The 26,442-nt window shown below is 31.8% G+C and overlaps 1 protein-coding gene across 1 annotated transcript in view; it reads right to left on the bottom strand.

Moving 5' to 3' along the window:
• LOC149786824 (interferon-induced protein 44-like) overlaps positions 1 to 26,442 on the bottom strand; it is a 208,531-nt gene that overhangs the window by 3,818 nt on the left and 178,271 nt on the right. Inside the window, exons 4-7 of the mRNA XM_089978270.1 lie at positions 9,229 to 9,326; positions 6,385 to 6,582; positions 4,543 to 4,689; positions 152 to 320 (exon numbers count right to left, since the gene is read on the bottom strand). Coding sequence (XP_089834396.1) covers positions 152 to 320; positions 4,543 to 4,689; positions 6,385 to 6,582; positions 9,229 to 9,326 — 612 coding nt within the window. The remainder of the gene's footprint in view (positions 1 to 151; positions 321 to 4,542; positions 4,690 to 6,384; positions 6,583 to 9,228; positions 9,327 to 26,442) is intronic.

Here is a 26,442-nt window from a genome sequence, read left to right as displayed (position 1 = left end):
TTCTTTTAGAATGGTATAGTCTTCTCAATTAGTGTTTTAATATAACCTAATAGAAGACCTTATTCAAGAAAGAAAGCAAACAATTTCGAAGCGACTGCAGATTGCAATAAAAACTTCCTATCTCCAATAATACAGATTTTATTATATTTACCTTTACTGTTCATTCGGTTTTGTAGTTGATTGAGTTTGTCCCAAGTGTCTTGATTAGTAGCCTTTACTGAGTTTGCGTCAAAAAGAAATACCACGCAATGAACTTTATCCTGCAGTTCTGGCTTATGTATGAAACCTTTGACATCCGGACTTATTGATGTTGAACTGAACTACAATAAAAGAATATTTATAAAATATCAGATGATTTATCAACAATGTAAATGTAAAATAAAAATAAATATATTTTACTAATTTAATTCTGAGCAGCATCTTTATTCCTTTAAAGTATTTAAGTTGTTTCAAGGACTTTTTCAATGCATTGTAGAGTTATGCTATGCCATGTTATGTCATGTTATGTTGTGTATGAAAACGCTCATGTATGCCTATGTTTCTGTCAGTCTTGATGCTTATGCACACATACACGTATGCATGCTGCTAATATCTATCCATCTATTATTTATTTATCTGTGCTTCTTATAAGTATACCCAAGTTCACAGATATAATGACCTATAATATGTAATTACATCTTCATTACTTTATCTTCAGAGATCATGGTAGAGAGCTTCAGATCTCATAGCGGAATAGCACTACACGAATCCTTAATGGAATAAGAGTGATTTAATAGCAGTTGTGAGGGATCGAAATGGGTTTCGAAGAGACATTGCATGTTTTTTCCTGGTAAGCCACCAAAATCCAGTTTACTAATTACATATATTATTGCATACTTATCTAAATCAACCGATAATAATTCATTTTTAGCATTTAAATCTTGCTAGAAATTCTCTGAGAAGATAGTATTTAAATCACCGTTGAACTCTCACAGAATGTCATATATATATATATATATATATATATATATATATATATATATATATATATATATATATATATATATATATATATATATATTAACGGCACATGCGATATATATAACTATCTGTTATATAGCTATTTTGAGGTACCCGACTATCATGTATATCGCCATTGTGAGATACCCGACTGTCAGATAAATCATGCTTCAAAATGAGTATATACATGATATAAGTTATATACGACAGTCCTGCTATGCCAATGTCTAGTTTTAAGAAGCTATATCCAGTAAATGCATTATGAACATTAAATTGGGTTAATAAACTGAGTGATAATTGCACATCCATAAAAATTAAACAACATGCATGTTTTGTTTTGGTTGGACCGAATTGATTAGGGGTTAAATACTCCATTAGCTAATATTTCCTTAAGCCATTTAGTTCTACAATCAACATAAATATACCAAGGCAGTAATTGTTTTGTTTGTTAGTAATCTCAGTCCCATGCAAATGAAATTATCCGAAATTATTTTATCATGTACTTATCGGTCTTCTTGGGCAATATATTGCAAACTGCATGTGAAAGTATTCAACACATTTTGATTGTTTTCAGTTTTAATGGGAGGTTGAGTAAGATGTCTACCATGAAGTGTATCGATATTCTGATGCAAATCTCGATGCATTGATAACGCTTTGAGTGGAATTGTTATATATATATATATATGCGTCTTCCCACAGAGAAGGGAATGATGCAAATGAATACGGAAATAGAACATCAAAAATGTTACAGAAAGAAATTTATTCCAAATTACATTTATTCCAAAATTAATAAAGATACAAACAATCCATCACAGTAACAACTGGATGCAGTGTTTGTAAAATACGCTTGCCGCTACTTCACACTAAATTCTACAAGGATTAATTGGCGCAGAACTCATTCCTGTGTTACATGATGTAGTGTGAGTAAATTTGAACTCGATCTACACAGCACATTCACTCTCTCTAACCGTTCTTTTAAATGACCGAAAACTAAGCTTTTACGGAAACATTCAGTCGAAAAGGGTTCACAACTCCAGCAATGAATGACAGAGTGACGCCAAATACAAATTCGATCTATATTTTTTAACATATACCTACACATCAAATATGAATTCAATCCATTCAATCATTTACTTTTAAATGAACGGAAGCCTTTTGCACGGACGGACGTATTTATGGACGGATTTGGCCAAAGCAGTGTGCCTGATTTTTGAGGTGGGGACATAATTAATGATTAGCATTTAAAATGATAAGATTTGTTGTGCACATGTATCATCAATCACCACACAACTATACTTTATTTACATAATAACATCTCATAATCAATGCGATTTACATTTTGACCTGAGGAGTCACACACTCATAGACAGAACCATATATGTCAACAGAATCATCCTCGCAAAGGTCATTGGAGACGGTTATACAGTGCATGCTGCCATTGTTCATTACCTGTACAAAGTCACCTTTGGAAATGTTAGAGTGAAGCTTAAGTCCCAGGTAAGGACCTTAAAGATCATTCATGCTTTTAAATTGTTTATAGGAATAGTTGGAATGCATGAATATGAATGAGTAGCATGTATAAGATTTCGCATAGTAGTTGAGAAATTCATTTAGTGTTTACTTTTTTTAGAGAGACAAACAAAACACGAAACAACGATACACTTGATTTCAGAAATATGATATGGCCGTTATCCCATCCTTATCTTGTTTTTGTCGAAGTTTATTGGTGCGATGAAATTCGCGCTCTAACTCTTTTCTCTCTCATTTGGAACTATCTGGGATGTATGTTCGTACCTTAATTTACATAAAATTCATACATTTTGTTCGCCAGATATTTATCTTCCATCGAAAAACAGAAACCAAATGTATTCGGACGAAGGAGACTATTTCTACAATTGGATTGACTGCAGGATTGAACGAAATGTTACCAATAATAAACAAAATATTTAGATGAATCGTAACTTCGCGACTAACTTCTCGACTAATCCTCGTTTTTTAAACTGCCGAAACAGTTGGAATGGGAGCTGTCTACATACATTCGAGGTATGATCCCTAGAAGTGACCTTGAAGTTGGGATAATCTTCCGGTCTGTTATGTCACTAAAAAATGAAAGACGGAATTAACACATCAAATGATCGTTTCGAGCTTGTTCTAATTACGGAAACGCGTGAAATGGGGAAGCCGTAAAGAAGTGTTACCATATAAAAATTATGAATTAAATTTCTCATTTAGTTAGTAAGAATGTTGAACAAGGATAATGTCAGCATAATAATAAGAAACTCATTATTTTAACTATGCGATTACGCGTTTATATATCTGATATTCGGGTATATAGTCATTTTAGGGCGAACCCGATCCGACTGGTATGAACCTATTTGTACAAATTGAGTATAACATGACCGACTGATCTATGTTCATTTTGAGGTGATATTGAATATATTTCCGACAATCGCGTATATAGTCACTCCCAATTTAAAAACAAAATCATGCATTTATTTACGGTAAAATTGAAACAATGTTCTACTATAAAATTTGTGAAATGATAAGATGATAACGATGATTGGCACAATATAAGAAATAATTATAAAGTGACAATATTTATCCACTTTTCAAACCTAGTCACCATTTACCGGGAAGTGTCCATTGATTCAATTTCATTAATTGCAGTATTAAATGTTTGCAATTGCAATTGTAGCTCGAGGATACATGATTACGATTCTAATGATGAATTATACACCGATTAAGGAAGTGTTGTATGGCTTACAAATCAAATATCAATTAAGGAGAGGTGCAAAATATACCTTCCGATTTACTAGAGTATTATGAAAGCCTGTGTTGAATGCTTCTTCTCATTTGCAATGATAATACATTGATTTATGAAATATTTGTCATGCGTCAATGCAAATGAAATTGTATTAGAATCATTAAATTAAATAGCAATGTTTCAAATTCCACGAGGAGAATCAACATATTAATCCTTTGTATACAGTTTTAGAACCTGCAGAGAAATTAAACTCATTCATAAAAGGTTCGCGAATATTACACATTTTTGCTAAAGATATTCGCTGGTCATCCCTAGAATCAAACTTCATCATTTGTTTCCTTCCTAAGTGTTAATAGGTGTACACTTTCCATTGACAAGAGAGTTAACAGCTGAACAATTTTATAAAGGCCTTTCCAAAAAGTCCTCAAAGATTATCATTTATCTGGATCACTTATATTATTATTTTATATCCCCTTTTTCGATTTACTAAAAAATGCACATATATAAAAACATATTTCATCCTAAAAGAAACCAGCAAAAAAAGAAGAAAGAAAAACAAATATCACACATAGATAATCTCACTAATACTTTAGCATTCCCTTTAAAGTATATCACCCATAGATAATCTAGCCAATATTTGAGCATTCCTTTGGAAGAAGTATCGATCGTTGTACTCATGGCTGAAAATTACATGATTAGATTTTTTGGACAACATGACATGGTCCCTTAACGTAAAACCCTTGACAGGTTGCAGACTTGAATGCTTTATCAAATCTTACCGTATATCCGTCAGGGACATTCCCTTCGAGAAGATAGTTTAGATCCACCAGGTCTGGCCCTTTGTTGTTCTCTACACCACATGTGTCACACAAGCGGAAGTTCAAAGGACTCCTAGTTATCGAAGATTGAACTTCGTATTGTCGATACTGAACGAAAAAAAGCCCTGGATTTTGTTTCGAAATGTATCGGTATTTCCTAGGCCTTATATAAAATATATATTTAGTCTTATATGGATATAGTCGATCAATAACTGACTGACAATTATGAATAATATCTTATGCATAATAAAAGCATTGTTGGGACATATATAACGGAGTACGAAAACATAATACATTATGAATTAAATATATTTTTGTTGCCTTTCGATTAAGATAATCATGAAATATTATTCAAAGTTTCATAGTATACCATGTAAAATGAAGCTGCTGGAAACACGAAAAGAGCGACGTCTGGTTGTATCAGATTATCGATTAAGATCAATATGTAACGTAAACTATTCTAAAGAGATTCATTTCTAGGCATTTGGGACTCATTTAATTATATTTCATAGTATGACACGTTTGCCGAAAAGGTATATAAGTATACATTTCATCAATGAATTCCTCTTGTGACATGTCGCTTGCATCAAGGTAATGGTAATAAAATAACTAGACAGTCATTTATGATAGATCCAACATCTGATGCGAGCCCTTTTAATGGCTAGGTTTGCTAAATACAAAAATGAAAGTATCTCAGTTTCATCGAAAGTAATCTAAGGGTAGGAATGATTCTAATATAATGTACTAAATCATTTTAACTATTCATCAAAGGTGTCCAAAGCAGACAAATCAAATTGAGATGTTTTGAAATATTTCAAATATGGAGTTTCCAGACAGGGTGTCAGAGCACATACAATGAACAACCCGTTTTGGTAATTCATACAATCATTTGATAAATTTTTAAAAAAAATGGATTAAACGCTAGAAATAAAAAGTTTCCAATGCTGTAATTGATCACGATATACTGCGATATTTCGAATGTTTCCACCAAATTGAAACCAAAGGCATGATTTGGTGCTAAATTATAAATTCATTAACCCGATAAAGTACACACACGCACATACAAAGAGAATTTTCATGAAGAATTAATAGTTTGGAACAAATGTGTTTTACATACTCTCTCTCTCTCTCTCTCTCTCTCTCTCTCTCTCTCTCTCTCTCTCTCTCTGAGATAAACTTTGTGCACTGAGGTTGATTTTCATTCGTCTTTGCAACATTTGACCAAACAAATTATACATTATCTATTTTTTTTTTCCTCAGGAGACTTCAATTTTATTTGTTCTGATGCAATTTCTACTTTCTTCATATATGTATGTCCTATTCTGTCGATATACTGTGTATCGTGTTCCCAAATGCGGACAAGTTATTCTCTTAGGCCATGCTATTTCGATATTGTAAGTATGCTGTTAATCGACAGTATAGATGCAGATGGTATGGTATATATTTAACAATCAAGAAATATTATTAGAATGTTCCTGTAGTGATTGAGAATTGTACAGTGACCACTGCGGAGTATATAACGTCAGAATGTCATGGTTCGCATACAAGAAAGTGTTTATATCATTAGTTTTTCATTACTGCAGTCACTAGAGCTAAGATAGTAGAAAAAATCGAGTTATAACAGTCCCATATCAATTCGACTTAAAATGTATTGAACACGAACGACCACACCGGTTGCCGTTACCATCCGATTTGTGCCAGCTGGATAGCACATTGTTTTCAATTGTGGATACGGATATTCAGATGGAGATTTCTATATGAAAAATGCTTGCACACATTCACATTATACTTTTTCTTTAATACCATCATAGTAAGGCTGCCTGTAGTGCTTCCGGCAAGGCTTTGTTGAGTTATTCTGTCTTGAAAGATGGAGTTGATAGTGTTGAAGAAACTGGACTTTCCCGCTCCTAGTGGACCAAGCATAAGGATCCTTGCTTGTGTGGCCTTCAGGTTGGATGGTAGACTGTACTTCTCTACTCTCATTTTCAATATCGATAGGTACTTTGTAAGATTAATTGATGTTTAGAATTAATAACTATATAATGTTTAGAAAATAAATAAACGCTATGCGAAATACGAAATACATTAATTTACAAACAGAAACATGTTCATCACAACATTACGACAGCAGTGATTAAGATAGACTGTATTAAATAGTTGTCATTCTACTTCATAACTCTAAAAATGGCAGCAGACCATCATTTTGTGGATAAATTGGAAAATCTTGAGTAAGTAAGATATTGCTTTCTAGTTGTATCTAATGCTAAACTAAATAGAAAACACTGAAAGGTTTTGCTTTATATACGAGAAAGCAAACATAATTTCAGCTATAAGAAATATCTATTAAAATAGTGTTGTGTATGTTTCACATAATTTATAGTTGATTTAATATAATTGTTTGTAAGTTTTAAAATCTTTTTATTTTTAATTTCATTACATGTCAAAATAACGTAGTTTTGTTTACTAGGAATATGATATTTTCCAGAAAATTTAGTTTGACCTGACTCTTTTCATAAAAATCTAATAATAGAAACACTGTTTCTACTTTTTACTTGGTTCCCCACATTGATTCAGAAATCACTGAGACAAGCAAACAACTTTCTATTTTTATTTTATTCTCGGAGTAAAATGATTGGTTTTTGTCAAGGTCATACTGGGAGTACGTGATTTTAGATGTAAACAGCCTCTATTTCGCAAATCTGGGTTCTCCGAAATTGCGCAATAGTTAGATATAAGTGATGTTTAGAGAGAAATTTCTTAGTTGGATTTTTACACTGGAAAGTGTGTGTTTGTGATCAGTTTGGAGTTATATTTTATTTTTTTATTCAAATTATTTGGACTTCTAAAAGATTATTTTTTTTCCTGGAAATATTTGAGCGCTAATACAGAATTCTTGGACAAAGACATATGTTTAAATTTTGTTCGGAAATTCAAACACAGGAATATTCTTTGTGGATCAAAAAAGAACTGTAGACACAACTGTACAATAAAAAGCTACAGAATAAGTCACCGCCTTCCATCTTAAATTTTTCATCGGGATTCGAACTTGGATTCATTAGAACATTTCATTAATAGGACTTCGAAAATTTAATTTGTGGAATATTCTTAGATTATTTTTGGATTTGATTCTTCAAACCGTAAGTTCTTATTTTTTCATTTTTATAGTGTTTTTCAAGGGAAATACATTATTTGTTACATTTTTCAAAGCTTGTTCGTTTTCACTCTTTATTTTGTTACAGTTTATTAGAGCCTATACACGTAACATAAGAATAGACTAAAGCAATATCGTACTATATATAATGTCTTGGTACTTAATTAGATGTGTGTAATGAAAAGGAGATATATAATAGAAAATAGCTTAGCTAGCAGTGACCACAGGATGTAGTGACGATATATATATATATATATATATATATATATATATATATATATATATATATATATATATATATATATATATGTGTGTGTGTGTGTGTGTGTGTGTGTGTGTGTGTTTGAGAGAGAGAGAGAGAGAGAGAAAGTAAGGATGTATGTACAACAGTTTGCCGTGACAGATTTAATTTCTTTATATGTGTTGGGTTGCATAATGTATGACGTTTCTTAACAATTGATGGGTTATAAAGTGATTATTACGTGGGATTTTTGATATTATCGCACACCTTGGTCCAGTCAGTAAGAAGTGTCACTACCGACATCCATAATGAATTAAGAATTCAAAGGGTGGTGGCTCTCAGTAGAGCCTAAATTATGTAGGGAGGATTAAGATTACAAACACTTAGGAATTACTTCAAGCAAACAGCCACGAAAGTGACGATTGAAGATTAAATTCATAATTCAATACATTCGGATGCTCTTGAAACTACCAAGCTAAAACAAAATTAAGGCAAACCAGTTGCAGTCAAACATACCTGGATAATCACTTGCATTAGATGCACAGTTGCTATTGTGGATTCGAAAATGAAAAGAAGCTTGACAAATTATTATAAAGACTATAAAACTAATGTTCATCGATCCTGAACTGCCAACAATTATAATGTTAACTTATAGTTCTTTCCCAGCAAGACTTGTGAAAGTATCCAGATCACCGTTAAAGACTTTGTAGATGGAGAAAAGAAGACCATTTCAAGGAACGGCAAAGGAAGTGGCACAGAATTCCCATTCTTATACCAGAGGTGAGCCTCGAAAAAACGAATTAAAAGATAATCACCAAGAGAATAAGCGCAGAGACAACATCAGGCAGAACGACAAAAGAAAACAATTTTCAGACGGTACGCAAGGGAAACTACAGATGAGGCTACCATACTCAGTGTACGTAACGGATATGCATGGCAACCATATCCTAACCGTTCATTGAGAGCTGTCTAACCTATGAGCATTAACACAGCATTTTCACTATTGATGTTCATATCAGATAAACCCTAAAGTATGTTACGGAGATGAAAATAAGGAACTCCTTTACATCAAAAGGATCGATATTTGAAAAACGTTATTTTCTTGTCACTACGCCTGTACAGCAAAACAATTCGATAACCAGCATACCGAAATTGTGTGTGCGTGCGTGCGTGCGTGTGTGTGTGTATGTGTGTGTGTGTGTGTGTGTGTGTGTGTGTGTGTGTAATAATATTCTATAAGCTATTTATGCGTTACCTCTGAGTTCAAAGGACGTGAAACTCTCCAAGGTCTAGACAATAGCGCTGGTGACGGTGGTGGTGATGGTCGTCGAGTTTCCTTGCTCTCTGGTACTCCTAATGTTATGTATATATAATTCAATATTTTGATTGTTAGTTTTTTTTGAAAATGATATGTAATGTAACATTGTATACTGTATGTGACTGTGACTAAAACTGAGTTCATTTCTGCTTGACCTGATTGACTTTCAAAACACTTTTATTTCATTTTATGTCAACGAGTAGTGCATAGCTATATTATTCAATATGTGTATGAGCTTAATATCAGAATTATTATTTAAATGAACAAGAAGTGCTAAATATGCTTATTTGGGTCGAGTTTAGGGAATTTCCTCCGTGAATTTTTTCAGGTTATTGTGTAGTAAGTATAAAATTCTCATAAGATCATTCTCGAAGGTTATTTTCCATTAGGAAATTTTTCCTTTTTGAAAATGCTAATTGTGACCTGAGGTCAAGTAGAGAACTATATAATCTTTTCATTGTGAACACTTGGTCATTCGTGCTTTATCATCTAGCAACTTCAAGTTGTATTACGTTGTGACCAATCTGAACTTTATTTTCTTCAAATTATTGAACTAAAGTGATTATTTTCTCTGGAAATACAGAAGTGCTTTGGAAAAATTCTTGGATAGAGAAATTCACTAGAAATTTATATTGAATTCAAGCCTGGAATTATATTACCGTGATTCAACAAAAGACTGTTGAGACATCAGCACTCACCAAACTATAACATACACGTCACCGCCTTCAGTTTTGGATCTCTTCTGTACCTGTACTGAATTTTATTTTAGGACTTTATATTATTAGGTCTTGTTTCTATAATTCGTGGATTAGTTTGGGATTTAATTCGCAATGCTGTAAGTCATTTGTCTCATTTTCACTTTGTATTCGAGGGAAATAATTTAATTATTAAATTTTACAAAGCTTGTTGTCTTCACTCTTTTCTGACACTTATTTTAAGAGCATAGACTCGTAAAAGCAAAGTGTGGGTTCCTCCGGGATACGAATTTTGCTAAAATATTTCGGAAGATTTTGTTTTAGAAATTTAAATTCCCATAGGTCAGGAATTTTTAAAATAGCAAGTATTATTTCATATTTAGAAATCTTTAGTGAAATCAACAAACTTTTCACAGTGTGATCTAAAGTGGGGATCTTTATTGCAAATCATACCCCGGAGCAGTTAAACTCCTTGAAAAAAATATGAATTTCTTCAGCTTGCCAGAAAATATGATCTTTGTTAGGCAACAGCTTCTTTAATGAAGAAAGAAATATAAAAAAATAATTTGGTCCAGTATTTGGTGCAAAAGAATGTTCTGGATGAGAATGCTTTGGATTTGATTAGTAAGTATGTATCAGACTCTAACATAAAAATAAAGGAACTAAAATTAAAATCGAAGATGGAATTAGAGTTTAGAAAGCGTGGGCTTCAAGAACGAGAGACACAGTTAGATAAAGAGCAAAGAGAGAGGGAGATACAGGTACAGAAAGAGGAAAAAGAAATGCAAATGCATTTAGAGCAAGAGGAGAGAGAGACAAATGCAAACGCAAATGGAAAAAAGAAAAGACAGAATTACCGAGAGAAAGAGAGAAGGAAGAAAAGGAATATCAATTTGGATTAAAAGAATTATAACTAGCAAGTGAAAAGCACACACCCACTTTACACAAAAATTCAAATTTTGATGTTGCAAAGAATAGTATGTTAGTGCCCCCTTTTAGAGAAAAAGAAGCAGATAAATATTTTCTTCATTTTGAAACAATTGCTGAAAATTCGAAATGGCCAAGACAGCATTGGCCTCTATTATTACAGAGTGCATTGTTTCGCAAAGCCTGATACATCTATGCTTCCCTGTCAGTACAGCAAAGTACTGACTAAGATTTGGATAAGGAATGCATCTTAAAAGGTTATGAGTTAATCCCTGAGGCTTATCGACAACAAATCAGGAACTATAAAAAAGAAGTTGGACAAACTCATGTCGAATTTGCAAGAGAAAAAGATCAGTTATTTGATAGGTGGTGCTTAGCCAAAAAAGCTGATCAAGATTATGAAAATCTAAGACAACTGATATCACTTGAAGAGTTCAAGAATTGTGTCCTTAGTGACGTTAAGACCTATCATGATGAGCAGAATGTCGAAACTTTAGAAAATGCTGCTCGAACTGCAGACAAGTATTCCTTAGCTCATAAAGTTTATTTTGTAAGTAAGTCTTATACTCAGCAGTCTTCTGTTGTATTCAGACTAATACAACCCGTTCAAAATTTCAATCTGGCACAACTTTTGGAAATCAAGTTTCTCATAAGATTGATCAGAAATCCTTATCTCTTCCTACGTGTACATATTGCAATAAGAAAGGAAACATTATTTCTGATTGCTTCAAGGTGAAAAATACGCAACAAAATCAATACATATCTATTCCAAATGTTCTTATTTCTAAGAGGTCAAGGCCACGGAAATGTATTGAAAGCAATACACATGTTGGCTCTAATAAACCCCAGTCTGATTTTATTATGGAGAATTTTAAATCATTCATATCGAAGGCTTATATATCACTCATGGGTGATTCTTCCAATCCTATATTTATTAAAATATTAAGTGTTGCAGGAGCTTCTCCAAGTCTTTTATTATCAGGTACTTTGCCATTTTCAGAGAGGTCTTCTTCTAATGACAGTGTTCTTATTCAGGGAGTAGAGTGCGACTTTGTTAATGTTCCTCTCCAATGTGTAATTTTGTCCTCAGACTTATCATCCGGACCCGGGACAGTCGGAACAGTGTCTGCTTTATCAACTGAGGTGTTCATTTATTACTAGGTAATGACCTAACTGGAGATAAGGTTCTAGTTGATCCACTTTTAACTGACAAACGTTTTTTTGATAAAATATGTCGATCCTATTGAAAAAGACTTCCCTGATTTATGCCCAGCTTGTGCAGTTACTATAGCTTTGGCAAAGAAGGCTCTTGAGAATGATGTTGATCACGAACGTATTCCTTTAGCTGACACATGTATTAGTCAGGGTTTTGATGAGGTCACTTTCATTCCTAGTTTAGATCAATCAAAGTGTATTGATCACAATGATCCTCTTTTAACTACTCATTGTATTTATTCTAATCTCGGTGACAAATGACAATCACTTGTCGAACAGGAAACAATTAATGAGCACTCCTGTTTGTTTCAAAGGGCCATTAGTGAAACTGAAGTCAAAGAAGTACCTGTTTGCTATTTCGTTAAAAATGGGATTCTTGGGAGAAAATGGAGACCACCTGAGGTGCCTGCTCCTGACGAGTGGTCAGTGAACTATCAAATTGTTGTTCCAAAATAGTACAGACAGGAAATCTTAGTCTGGCCCATGAAACTCATTTGGCTGGTCATTTAGGGGTTACTAAGACCTTTCAGAAGATCTTGAATCATTTCTATTGGCTAAAGCTTAAAAGTGATATTTGTAAATACTGCAGATCTTGTCATACTTGTCAAATGGTAGGACAGCCAAATCAGAAGGTACATAAGGCTCATCTGCAACCTATTTCTGCATTTGACGAAACATTTGGCAGAATACTGGTAGACTGTGTCGGTCCCTTTCCTTACACCAAGTCAGGCAACCAATACCTATTGACCATAATGTGTGCGTCAACAAGATTTCCAGAGGCAATTCCTTTGAGGAATATTACAACTAAAACAATAGCAAAAGCTTTAATGAAGTTTTAAACTCACTTAGGCATGCCCACATCTGTCCAGTCTGATCAAGGGTCAAATTTATGTCGACATTTCCCAGCAAGTTATTGTGTATATAGATGCGAAAGTGTCTGACCCTAATTATTTCAAATATCGGAATTCCAAAGACTGGTTACGCCAAAGTCACTACAGTCTTATTGCAAGAACTTACAGAATAATGCGGATGAAATCGAAAGTAGTCCTAATAGCGTTATAGCAAGTTCAAATGTATGATGTTCCAACTGAATTCTAGTGGTATTCCAAATAATTTACATCATTGAATATGTTCATGCGCATGTATTCTAAAATATGCTAATTTACCAGTGATCTTTTGTGTGACGATGTGCTAACAGTGTTTTGATGTATCACAGTAATATAATCCACAAGTCTTCTTGTCTGAATTCCCAAATGCATAAATTACTGATCCAGTCCAAGAATATTGATAATGAGCACTTTGTAATTCTGGTGAATAATAATTTGAATGAATAATTCTACCCAAATGAAATACTGAACACAACAATAATACTTATTTTGCATCAGATGTTAAATGCAAGAATGAGTAATTTCTCAAGCGGGGCCCCGAGTGGTCTAAAGCGCTCTCCGTTACTGATCACTGCCATCTCACCTCTGTCTGCGTGAGTTCGAGTCTCAGCGTCGGCTAATGTTGGCACGTGAGAAAGCCTGCCTGTAGCTTCTCGTGGGTCGGTGGTTCTTCCCGGGGTTTTCCAGGGTTCTTCCCCCACCAATTATACTGGCCGCCATGAACAGCCTATCTTGTGCTGAAAAATAGCGTTAAACCCTACAACAACAACAACAACAATTTCTCAAGCAAACAAGTTCATAATTTTAAAAATTAGACAAAATAGAACCCGGATGAGGGTCAAAAGTTTATTTCTAGAATATGTTTAAGTTGTCAACAAGATAAGGTATATTACTAAATTATAACAAAGAACATGGGAAACATCAGGTAGACCAGGTTTTATGGGGGAATTCCAATGTCATAGTCCCAGAGACAAAATAAATATATTTACTTAATAATTATCTGACTAATTAATTAACGATCATGGGAAAATATTAGTTTTGTATTATGTAGTTTAAAACATAAATGTTACTTAACGTCATAGCATATACTGGCCTCAGTATTGTTTTCCTCCCTTTAACATATTTCATCTCCATGATTGTAATTCCTTTCAGAATGTTATACCTGGCATTTTATTTTTCTTATATGGTTTACATATGTTATTTGAGGTAAGTTAGTTTAATAATGAAGATGTAAAATACACTGTTGGATTAACTTGATTGACATTCAGAACTGAACTACTTTATTATTATTATCATTATTATTATTATTATTATTATTATTATTGCTATAATTATTGTCATCAGATCGTGAAATTGCTTTTACTCATTTAATAAAAGAAGGTAACAGATTATATACATTACCTACATTAGGAGGACAATCCCATGCTTACACGCTAACATTAGGAGGACCTCTGACATTAGGAGGATATCCTCATAATACGATCCTCCTAATGTTTGTGGAGTAACATGTGAAAATATATAGATCTTAGAATTTATATAAGCTTTTCATCTTTCAAGTAAATAAAAATGTTGACCAAACAGGATTCTATTTTGCGCTTGCAAATGTAACAAAATAATTCAAAACCATTTGCTCCACTATGTAGTTTGTTGTAATGACTTGCTGAAGTCAATCTACTGCATGTATAGATCGTAATTTGAACCAGTCAAATTCTTCGTCAGAATGTGTTAACATATTTTTTTACAGCGTAAAATTGTCCATGCTCACAGGACAACTTCCGTTGTTTAATAGTCATTTTCGGAGATTGTGTGCATGCTGTCAAGCTCCGCAATCAAATAATGCCTAAGTTGATGTGATCGGCTTTGAAAACCACCGAAACTTAGGACATTCCCGTTACAAGCTAGACATGGCCATGATGGCACCAAATTAATATAAAAGTGCTATATGATGACCGGGAAAATGGAGATAAGTGCCAATGGACACACAAAGGCAGTCAATCTCGGCTGCCTAAGCGATTATCGAACCCGTGACCTTTGGATTACGAGTCTGATTCACAATCAACCGTGCTAAAACAGATAATGACGATAATCGGAAAACCTGGTTTGTCGGAGATAAACTCAGTTTTACACATTTTAAAAGCCAAGTGTTTTCATAAAAAATACAGGATTTTCTTTAAAAATGCAAAACGTACATTAACAAGAAAATCCAGGATTTTGCATTTCCGTGCGTTATCTATTTGTCCCTAATAGTCAAATCATTTTGGTGTATCTTTTAAGTCATTGATACTGTACAGATGTTCGAAGATTGATTAGGAGATATTTTATTTTACTTGGATATCCTTTTCTATTTGGAAATTCCATCGTGTATTTTGTCTTTTTCTATAGCTATCACACATATTTCATGTACAACCGATAGAAATATTCACTTTGATGGAAATGAGAAATAATACATAAATGTGTGACTTTATGCTGCTTTATGCTGCTAAGTACTTCCAAGATCTTGTTTTTCATCAATAATCCATTTTCTTGTCTCATTACTCTTAGGACTTTTTAATAATAATAATAATAATAATAATAATAATAATAATAATGTCCTTGATTATACAATACATACGATTCATATATTTGATAATTACACACTACAACCTCGACAACAAAGTCAATATCGGGATAAAAAATTTTCTACCCCAAGCGATGCAAGTGCTCAGCGCTGAACCACTTGGCATGTTTAATTTAATGCTAATGCTGAGAACTGAGACGATTATTTGTCAACAAATAATCTATATGATCCTCGCGCGATAATTTCATTCATTTGAATCTTTCCCTAATATTTCTTTCTTGGAGAATAATTATCTTAAATCTGACTTCAGAGTTGACTATCTGCCATCAATCATCTCTTATAATTAACTTCTACAAATTCTAACATATATTACATACAAACATGTCATTGTCTCAGATAACAGCTGACTTATTTGAAATCTTACAATCTAATGCACAGTTGACTGACACTAATAACGACAGTCATGGTCAGCTTAGTTACACATACGTGGACCAGATACTTCGCTAAGTCTTGAGACAAACAAGTCTTTAATGCGGCCAAAAGACACTAGATTAGGCCACACTAAATTATGCCAGTGTAGCATATAATATCAATTCAATATTGACTTGCAACCGGTATATTGTCTTACAATTAAATGTACTGTATATAACACCCCTCATTGAATAGAAGTATCATAGGGCAACTTTCTTACTCTAAGAAATGTCCCAACTCGTTTTCCAAATGGGTGTCCGTAGCCTCATTATCCTAGCGATGGTCAGCAGATAGTGATTTTGGCTCTTGTTCGCTTTTGACGCTGACGTTGCTGGTGGCGATCCTCCCTGGCTCAGGCACTTATACCAAATTTACGGTAAGTTAACTTTGATTTCTGGCATTACCTATTCCCTCTAATAATTTAGTCGCTAAGAGTCTGATTTATGTTCGCATTTTCGGACCTGGGGGCAAACCGAAATGGGCGTAGCTTACCTATTTCAATCTTTTCATGATTTAGTAATTTTGCAAATCGATATAAAAATGATTTTAATTTATCTCAGATAGTGAAAACTTCAATGACTGTTTTAACTGGATTCCTCTTACATTTCCATGCCCTGTATGCATACAAATAAAATGTGAAACGTTTCAAATTGAAAAATGTTTGAAGCATAGCTTATCTCCAAATTATATTTTTTCGATCAAGGAAAATCTGCATATACCTTAACCAATTAGTTTTTCGTTTAAACTAATTTCGTAATGTAGCCTGCGTTTCTTTGTTCATCTGTATTACCTTTAGACCTTCGAATCAAAATTTCAAGTTGTTTATTAAAACTAGATATTAGTTATGAGGACGGTTGAACATTATATTCTATACCTAATCATTCTACAACGCAAATTATTGCTACTCACTTTCTTTGCTGTAAAGTTTTCAGGCATTACTAACATAAAGTAATGTACAAATATTATAACTAGGATAATGACGTTAGCAGAAACACTGTTTCGAGAAGCTGCTTTAAATAGGCCATTTTCTTATCATTATATATGGGCCCCATGGGTGTGCCGCTAAATTATCTGGAGATCATTGGGACACTAATCAAACTAATCTGTTTGTAATTGTTCCTTTTTCAGCCTTTAGAGCTCAAATTGTGAGGTTTTGCCAGGTATTTATTGCTACGTAATATTAATTATGAAAATCCGAAAATTTCCTTTTGTTAGAAAAAATTAAAATTATTATATTCGCAGGAAAATTCTAATTTACATCTTTAAACATGATACTTGTGAAATTCCCAAAACAAATACCAGTGGTGTGAAGAGCTATGCCAGTGAAACGTAAACTGTGCTCAGCAGGTTACTTGTTAGCGCTGAGAGCCTTATCTGACCCGTCATAAATGTCCAGTTAGATTTTCTTTCTTTCACCTCAGTTACAAATAGGCTGACAGATGTTAAGTATAATAAACGACTTGCATATATAAATACAGACATGTACACGCACAGATATCCATACACAGCTTATTTTTCTCATCCAATCTGTTTCTAAACTACATTCCTTTAATACTGGCCGAACATACCATATGTTATTTTTTAATAAAGAAACAGAATACATGAATTAAAGATCTGTTAGATTTTTTTTCAGTTTCGTTTATACTTAAAAACAAATATATATATATATATATATATATATATATATATATATATATATATATATATATATATATATATATATACACATATCTATAGCATCACCGACATATTATTAACAAACATTTTTGCTTTTATATATATGAATATATATATATATATATATATATATATATATATATATATATATATATATATATATATATATATATATATATATATATATATGAATATATATATATATATATATATATATATATATATATATATATATATATATATATATATATATATATATATATATATATATATATATATATATATTCACTCTCCAGAGGAAAAGAAACCAAGAAAGAAATAGACGAATAAAGAAAAAGATATAAGATGCACTATTAGCTGCATTTGAAACGTGTTTCCTAGCAGAGAGAGTGCCTCAAAAGAAGAGTACCAGGATGCTATGAGACAATTTCCTCTATTGGCTGGTAGAAGCTGGCAAAATCTTGTTTTTCAAGTGAAGAATATGCTTGTAACAAACTTAAAAAAAACAGCATTTGTAACAAAATTAACCTAGTTTTCATCTTGTGACGCTGTGTATTTCAGCACTATATCTATTATACTAGATGTGAATTTACGAAACAAGCATGAAACGGCAGATCATAGAAATACATGCTCAAATGTATCTAAAACGGATACAGGTTTATATTATTGCATCAAAATGTATTCAAAACAATCTTCATTTGCATACAAATGCACCTGGAACATTTCATGTCTTTTTTTGAACTGTAATAAAGGTTCTGTCAAAGAATATTTAAACCTTTCCTATCACACTTCACAAAAAATAATAGAAAATGCGGTAAAGAGCTGAACATCTAAGCAGCTCATGGAGATTTAAATACCACTATGACTCCAAAATTACACTACTTCCTCGGGTGGTTTCATTAAGTCGTGTTAATAAAGTTTTGGTCAAAAATTTAACAAATAATATTTCAAAACAAGGTGTAATTAAACATTTATGTAATTGTCTGAAAATCGAACATGATCATCTATTGATGTCGTACCGGTAATAAAGTTTGTATAATTTTAAAGCACTAAAAACAACGTACCTTCTTATGCTATCATAACAATAAATATTACAATACATATTGTACTATGACTCAAGGAATTCAACAATATTCGTTTTCTTGGTATAGTGAAAATGCCATTTAGATAAATATGAAACAGACTAAGTTTCCAAAACGTTTATATAATATCAAGATCATTTTTGATGTGATGAAGAATAAATTAGTATATTTAGAGGTTATCAAATTCAATACCTTAAAATAATACACTCAATACCTTTATTAGGTAAAAATTTTATATTTTAAAAAAAAATCTGCAAGAGATTCATGTACATGTATTGACATATTGCAACGCGAAATAAAGTTGTCAGCTAATAAACATTCCAGCGGGCTTACGTCAAATGTTAGGTATTATTCTCATTTGCCGGGTAGAAAACTGGAGAAACACTTTATCATTTCAAGTCATGAATATGGAGAAGTTCAAATACGTCATTGTTTATACTAACTTGCATATTCTTGAGTTTATTTTATGAGGTATATAAAATCCAAACATAATTTAATTAAATGAAATAATGATTTTCTCAAGTGCATTAAATTCCAAAGGATTACACTAACGGGTAACACATGAAAACCGAACATATTTAGGTTCTGGACTAGAGCTTCTGAAATTTGATAGCATTTTTTTAGTGACGTCTGGGCAATTGAGGACAGGTGCTATTTTAATAGTCAAATGAACTGCGTGTGCGTGCCACTATTATCAAAGTCATACTTACTTGCTTGTTTTAATACTAATTTACTACTCTGATTTAAACTATCTTAAAACCTAACAGAAAATCAACGACTGTTCTCGTTGCTTACATTTAAAGACCAAATTCTTGTGAAGAATAGCTATTATTTGGTCAAAAATTTGATAAAAATATGAAAATATATATAAAAGGAAGACCAACAATAGCATTATAATGGGTATGAAAGAATGAATTGTATTTATAGTCCTCATAATAAAGAGATTGAAATTCTACAATTATTTATAGTTCTAATAAAAACGATATTGAAATTAATCAGTCTTACTCTAGATATATGCAAATATATGCCTTAGTGTTATTCTAAAACATCATGTACTTGGAATAAAAACGAGGTAAAAGGCAGTTATGGTGCATTTAATTGCGCTTTAATAGCCTGCTTGATTGCACCCGTTGTGTTGCTGTTTGTTCAGCGTAGTTAAGAATGTATTTTTCGAAACGGGTCTTGAAATTTTGTTATTGTTTCCAAACGTTTACTCTTGACCAGCGACGAGAAAAAACTGTATTTTATCATGGAAATATGCAGATGAACGAAATAACTTGCGTACAATGATTATTTTGGGCTTGGTCTGCAACTTTTATTCGTCAGTAAATTACGGAGTTTAGTAGACTGGTCAGCGTTTTATCACGAACTCTATTCATATTTAAATTATTTCACTCCATCCACTAGGCTTCCGAAACATTTTACAGCATGTTCGAAACATTTTAAACACCATCTGCAAAATCAAATATATGAACTTGCAATGTCAGACATGTAATTTCATACTTGTTATAGGTATTTTGACACCCACACATGATACATACCTGCAGGGTGGTATGTATTAATTTGTAGATGTATGAAGGTTTTAACAGCACATCAGCGCACTACTGGCTATATGTGTACAATATGACTTGCAGACCTAGGAATCCTCCAGCACTGTGTAAACTTCAACATTGTGATATTTCAATACTTAATTTTGCTGACACATCTATATTGCAAGGTCTTATGTGACATGTATACACATTAACATTGCGAGGTCTTATCGGGTGACATGTTTACACACCAGCATTTGAGAGGACTGCATAAATCAGGTGTGTATTCGGTCATTTATAAAGCAATTAGTGTTAATCTTAGAATAATAATCAATACACAGTGTTTGCTATTAGGGATATCTTTAACAAGTCCTTTCAGCAACGACTTCAACACGTTTCAGTCAGTTCCTCCTAATGTATGTCTTACAACATATACAATATTGACTGACCATTGCACAATATGATGAAGTGTATTTTCAGATCAACTTCCACTGTGAGAATGCATAAGTCCTCTCAGTGCAAGTGCAGTTCAGAGTGTCTATCCAATTTGTAGAACCCACTCAATAGGGTCTTGAAACTCAATCGAAAAATTCTGTTTGATCTCTATTTTTGGACATCTATCAGTCTGTTCTGAAAATGTGGACAATTTTGAAATCATCTAGAAATGAAATCATCCAGAAATGTTAAAAATTATTTATCATATATAATATTTATCATATGTAAAAAGAGTAATATCGACATTTAAAGTCGTTTAGTGTTAAAACAGATTAAGGCATTCACATGAATCATGCCAATGTTTCCTGTGATAACACATTTAAAAAAATTTGTTTAACCTCACTTGTGGGCAAAGATAAAAATTTTATTATATTGCCGAAAAGCCGTATTAGAAATGATAATTATATGTAAGTGCGAGTCCCTTCCAGGTATATATATATATATATATATATATATATATATATATATATATATATATATATATATATATATATATATATATATATATATATATATATATATATTAATTTCATACTTGTTATAGGTATTTTGACATACACGCATGATACATACCTGCAGGGTGGTATGTATGTATTTATTTATTTGTAGATGTATGAAGGTTTTATATATATAACGTTTGCTCTATTTAAAACGAAGTTGATTTTAGCTGCCACTTATGCTTTATGATTATTTTGCCAATCTTAAAATTCAACTGAATGTACCAAGCAACAATTTGTCAGTTAGAATGAATTATTACCATACCTCTACGGTTACATTAGACATAAAGCAAAGTCGACTCCATAAATGAAGACAATATTTGTAATCAACGCTTCTAAGTATCAGTACCAATAATACATCAAGGGAATTGTACATAAAAAAATGTATGGTAAACGGGTTTTCTAAAATATGTTTTATTATTGTATTCGCATTAAATTATGGAAGAAGGATCTGCTATGAATGAGAGTTGCGCCTCTGGGCAAGATATTATCGAGATCAAAATTGACAATATAGTAATATACCTTAACTCAGACACTGCTCGTTACTGTTTTTAAGCTGTAGATCAAAGAGCATGCATACTATTGAGCCTCAACTGTATATATATATATATATATATATATATATATATATATATATATATATATATATATATATATATATATATATATATATATCTATATCTATATCTATATACATATATACATATACATATATATCTATATATATATATATATATATATATATATATATATATATATATATATATATATATATATATATATATATATATATATATATATATATATATATACACATACATACATACATATATATACAAATATATACATATATACATATAATATACATATATATATACATATATATATATCTATATATATATATATATATATCTATATACATATATATACATAGCTATAGATATATATATATATACATATACATATATATATATATATATATATATATATATATATATATATATATATATATATATATATATATATATATATATATATATACATATATATATATATATATATATATATATATATATATATATATATATATATATATATATATATGCTTAAATAAAGTTTAGAAATGGGCAGACGAAAATTGACTCAAACCGTACAGAAGCAGGAATGCTAAATATTGCAAAATTTTGGAAATTTAAATCTCTGCCAAATCACCATTGTGGCTATAAAAGCCTCCTCAATTTCATTTTATCAAATATTTTTAAACAGTCCATTCGTTCTTCAGAATAAGTTCAATTAAGTCAAAATATCAAATCGTGTCTATGCGCCCCTATATACAGACAGTTCAAAAGCTGGAAACAAGTGCGAAACCCCCAGTTTGTTACTGTGTAAAGCCTTAATTTTCCAGTAATGCTAGATCTTTATTGTATAGTGAAATCTTTTGAGAAAAATATCCTCTATTCTGTATATCTTTGCAAATAGAGAGCCTTGCAACACCTAAACTTTGGCAAGCCTGTAATATCCAAAATCTTTCAGACACATGAATCAAGCTACTACATTACCAAAGATGAATGGCTCCTGAATTCCAAATTGATTAAACTTATTTCCTACTCAGAAAAGGAGTAATTAAACTGTTTTAGTAATCACATTTTAAAATGATAAGGCCTTTTGTGTGACTAATCATATTAAACAAGCAACTAATGATAGATATTACGTATATGTCATACATTTTGCAGACAAAATACACGCTAGTGTTTTCAGAAATAATAATAAAAATAATAATAATAAATGTGCTAGTCTTATCAGTCACAAAGCTTTTATACGAGTGTCTCCTCACAGTTGGAGCGTGGTTTCGTTGACCTGGATCGCAGGTTTCGTTCTGTTTTACCCTGTAATACTTCAATAACTGGACTGCAGTCATTGTCAACGTTCTAACAATACATCGAAAAGTCGCTTCTAGAAGCTATATCAATATAAGTGCGCAAGACCCCTCAATTTCAGTACAGATCAAGGGTAATGTGTATGTTAAAAGGTTGGATATGTGAAATACTTCAATAACTGGACTGTAGTCATTATTGACGTTCGAACTATACGGCAAAAAGTCGCTTCCAGAGACTGCAGCAACGTGAGCCTGTAAGACCACTCAATGACAATATAGCTCAAGGGTACTGTATGTGTTAAATTCAAGTTAAATGTGTATTCTAAAATATCGGATTTATATAGTATTCAATAATTCAAGGTTTTACTGCAGTCATAATGGAAGTTCTAACAAAACCACGAACAGTCACTTCCAACGGAGATTATTATTATTATTATTATTATTATTATTATTATTATTATTATTTGTTGTTGTTGTTGTTGTTGTTGATGTTGTTCTTGTTGTTGTTGTTGTTGTATTATCAAAAGACAGCCTCGACAACAACTACTAATATTACTACTGCCCCTATCATTTTTACCACTACTAATACTCTTACAACTATTACTAATTTTCAACACGGTACCTAACTCATTTTTCTTAAATCTAAACAATTGTATCAGTGAAATAAGAACACCTTTTTTTTAAAAAAAAGTACTATTGACAGAAGTTTTGAGAATCGAATATATTTTTAACCGAACGATATAGGCAGAAAACCTAAAGAGTTCGCGTACATTTTATTCTAAATTTGATACTTTCTCACCAGAATCCATTTAATGCAGGCATTTCAGTGATAATCTACATAATTATTATCTACAGTGTTAGGAGATAAATATTACAATTATTAAATATATGTTGTAATGAATGGTTTAATTAAAGTGAATTTTTCTTGAACTAGGGGAAAACGAAGGAACTTCTAGAACCAAATAGCAAACCTCCAATGAAAGTATTCTATTACAGACTTTCAGCTCACATCACCATAACAACACAGACACCTGCTGTAGTTGAAGCAGTGGTGTTATGCAAAACTAACGGTTAAGTACAGGTCAAGTCGGCATCGAAGATAACATTTTCCTAACCTAATGTTTTAAGCTTATTTAGATCCTACTGTTCCATATACTAACAAAATAAAGTTTGGTACTTAATTAAAAAGTACGTTTTAAAGTACTGTTCTGTATTCGCCGTTTACGAGACTTTAAATGAGTGTATTTTAAATGTCAAATTTTTTTTTACACATTTTTAATGGAGTTGCATTAAGTTAGTTGAAGTTCGTGGCAGATGAATAATTATATGAATGTAATCTGACCAACTCCAGTTATTGTTTATGATGACATTCCAAAAGGAATATTCTTTCTTTATCAGGGGGAGAACCTAAATAAAACTTTACAAGTTCAAAAGAATGCAGAATTACTATTCTTCTCGTTAGAACAATTTTATCACAGCGCATAAGCAATGACTATTTACATAAGCACATATTTGTGCTGTGAAGAGAGAAACGATATGCATTAACACGTGTTTTTACAATTTACTCCTAAAATAAGATTTTATTAAACTCACTACTTAAGATTTCACTGAACATAAAGTTTAATATTCACTAAACCATTATTAGATCTTTAACCAAACAAATACAAAAGTTTACAAGACGTCTATACTTGACGCTTACGGCAAGTAATGCACAGATTTAAAAGCGAATCTTAGTATTCATTAAATGCTTATTAAATCATAGATGTCAAATTTGCAAACGCTTAAATATAATTCATATTCTTTAAACTTAATTTTTCTTACAGTTAAAACATGATTTGGCATCTGCTTAATATTTTTATCAGGGAAAAACTCTTATAAATATTTGAAACTATAGGCAACTATGTAATTATAATTAATATTAAATCTATACATGTTACTGACAAACGTCATAGTCAATTTGGCCTAAAGACAATTCGGCCCAACTCGAAAGACAATTCGGCCCTACTTAACAATAGTTGGAACAAGTTCTTTTTCTTCAAACAACAAGTATATACTTAATAAGATAGGTTTTAGGAATAGGTTTTAAGGAAAACAACTAAATTTAAACAACCCAAATTATCTTGATATTATTTAAAAGAAAATAATTAATCATACTTTGTGACGTACATATATATGAGAGAAAACACAAACTGACATATCTTGCTCGTTCTAGTTAAAATATTTATATACATTTAATTTTAATGCTAATAAAACATACGCAACTGCACAACGACACTCTCTATTTAAGTCTTCTGATCAAATTATTGATATTGATTTATAAAACAACAATACTAAACAGGTAATGTTCTATAGAATAAGTATACATGTTTCTAAGGGTAGCGTAATGAGATATTAAAACAAATATATTTAATTTTAGGCTTCAGGTTGTAACACTGCTGCATATAATACAAACTCTATTACACATGAGAGAGAGAGAGAGAACGAAATGTTAAGCTTTTTATCAGCTTATAGTTGCTGCAATATGAAGTTCTTACCAGTTAAATTTATTAGTTTTTTTAAGTTATCTTAGTGTGTACGCGTGTAAATTGAAAGCTTTTCATTACTAGTCAATATTGTCAATCATGTTTGCTTCATTATTCCATACAAATAAGAAAAGAACTAATTTTTCTGTTAAATTTGTGCCACCCACCCCCACCCCCGGCACGATACAACAAAATTGATAAAACAAACACTTGTTTGAAAATAAAATGAAAGTAACTAACCTTGCGTTGTTATCATTTATTCCTTCTTGTTTCATCATGCGAAATTTACTGAACAAAATATGTCTGCGAACTGCGCATATGTAGCGGATGCCGGCTTGCGTATGCATCCTTTCTGTAACGTGTATCGCTTATCTCAGATAACAAAATCGCAAAAGAGACGAAAATTATCATCCGATTGCTTGAAGGCACCTGCCATTTACGCATGATAAGTTACAAGGTCCAAAATGACCATGACTGTATTGTATCCAGGTTAACTATACAACAATTTCTCGGAAATAAAAGATCATTATTCTATAATACATTCAATGTAATTGGAAATGATAATATTTTCGCTAGCATGGGTTATGAAAGTATTATTAAAGCAAGTATTTGCCCTGCAAACATCAGTTATGATTACATATGGCAAACGAATAGAAGCCTGGGTGATGAATAAACAGAACTGGCCGCGAGCAATAAACTGCTTGCTTAAACTTACCGACAG

Source organism: Sinohyriopsis cumingii, chromosome 12, assembly GCF_028554795.1.
Source record: "Sinohyriopsis cumingii isolate HCF-2022 chromosome 12, ASM2855479v2, whole genome shotgun sequence".
In the NCBI taxonomy this organism is placed as follows: Eukaryota; Metazoa; Mollusca; class Bivalvia; order Unionida; family Unionidae; genus Sinohyriopsis; species Sinohyriopsis cumingii.
This window is presented reverse-complemented; position numbering and strand designations above follow the sequence as displayed.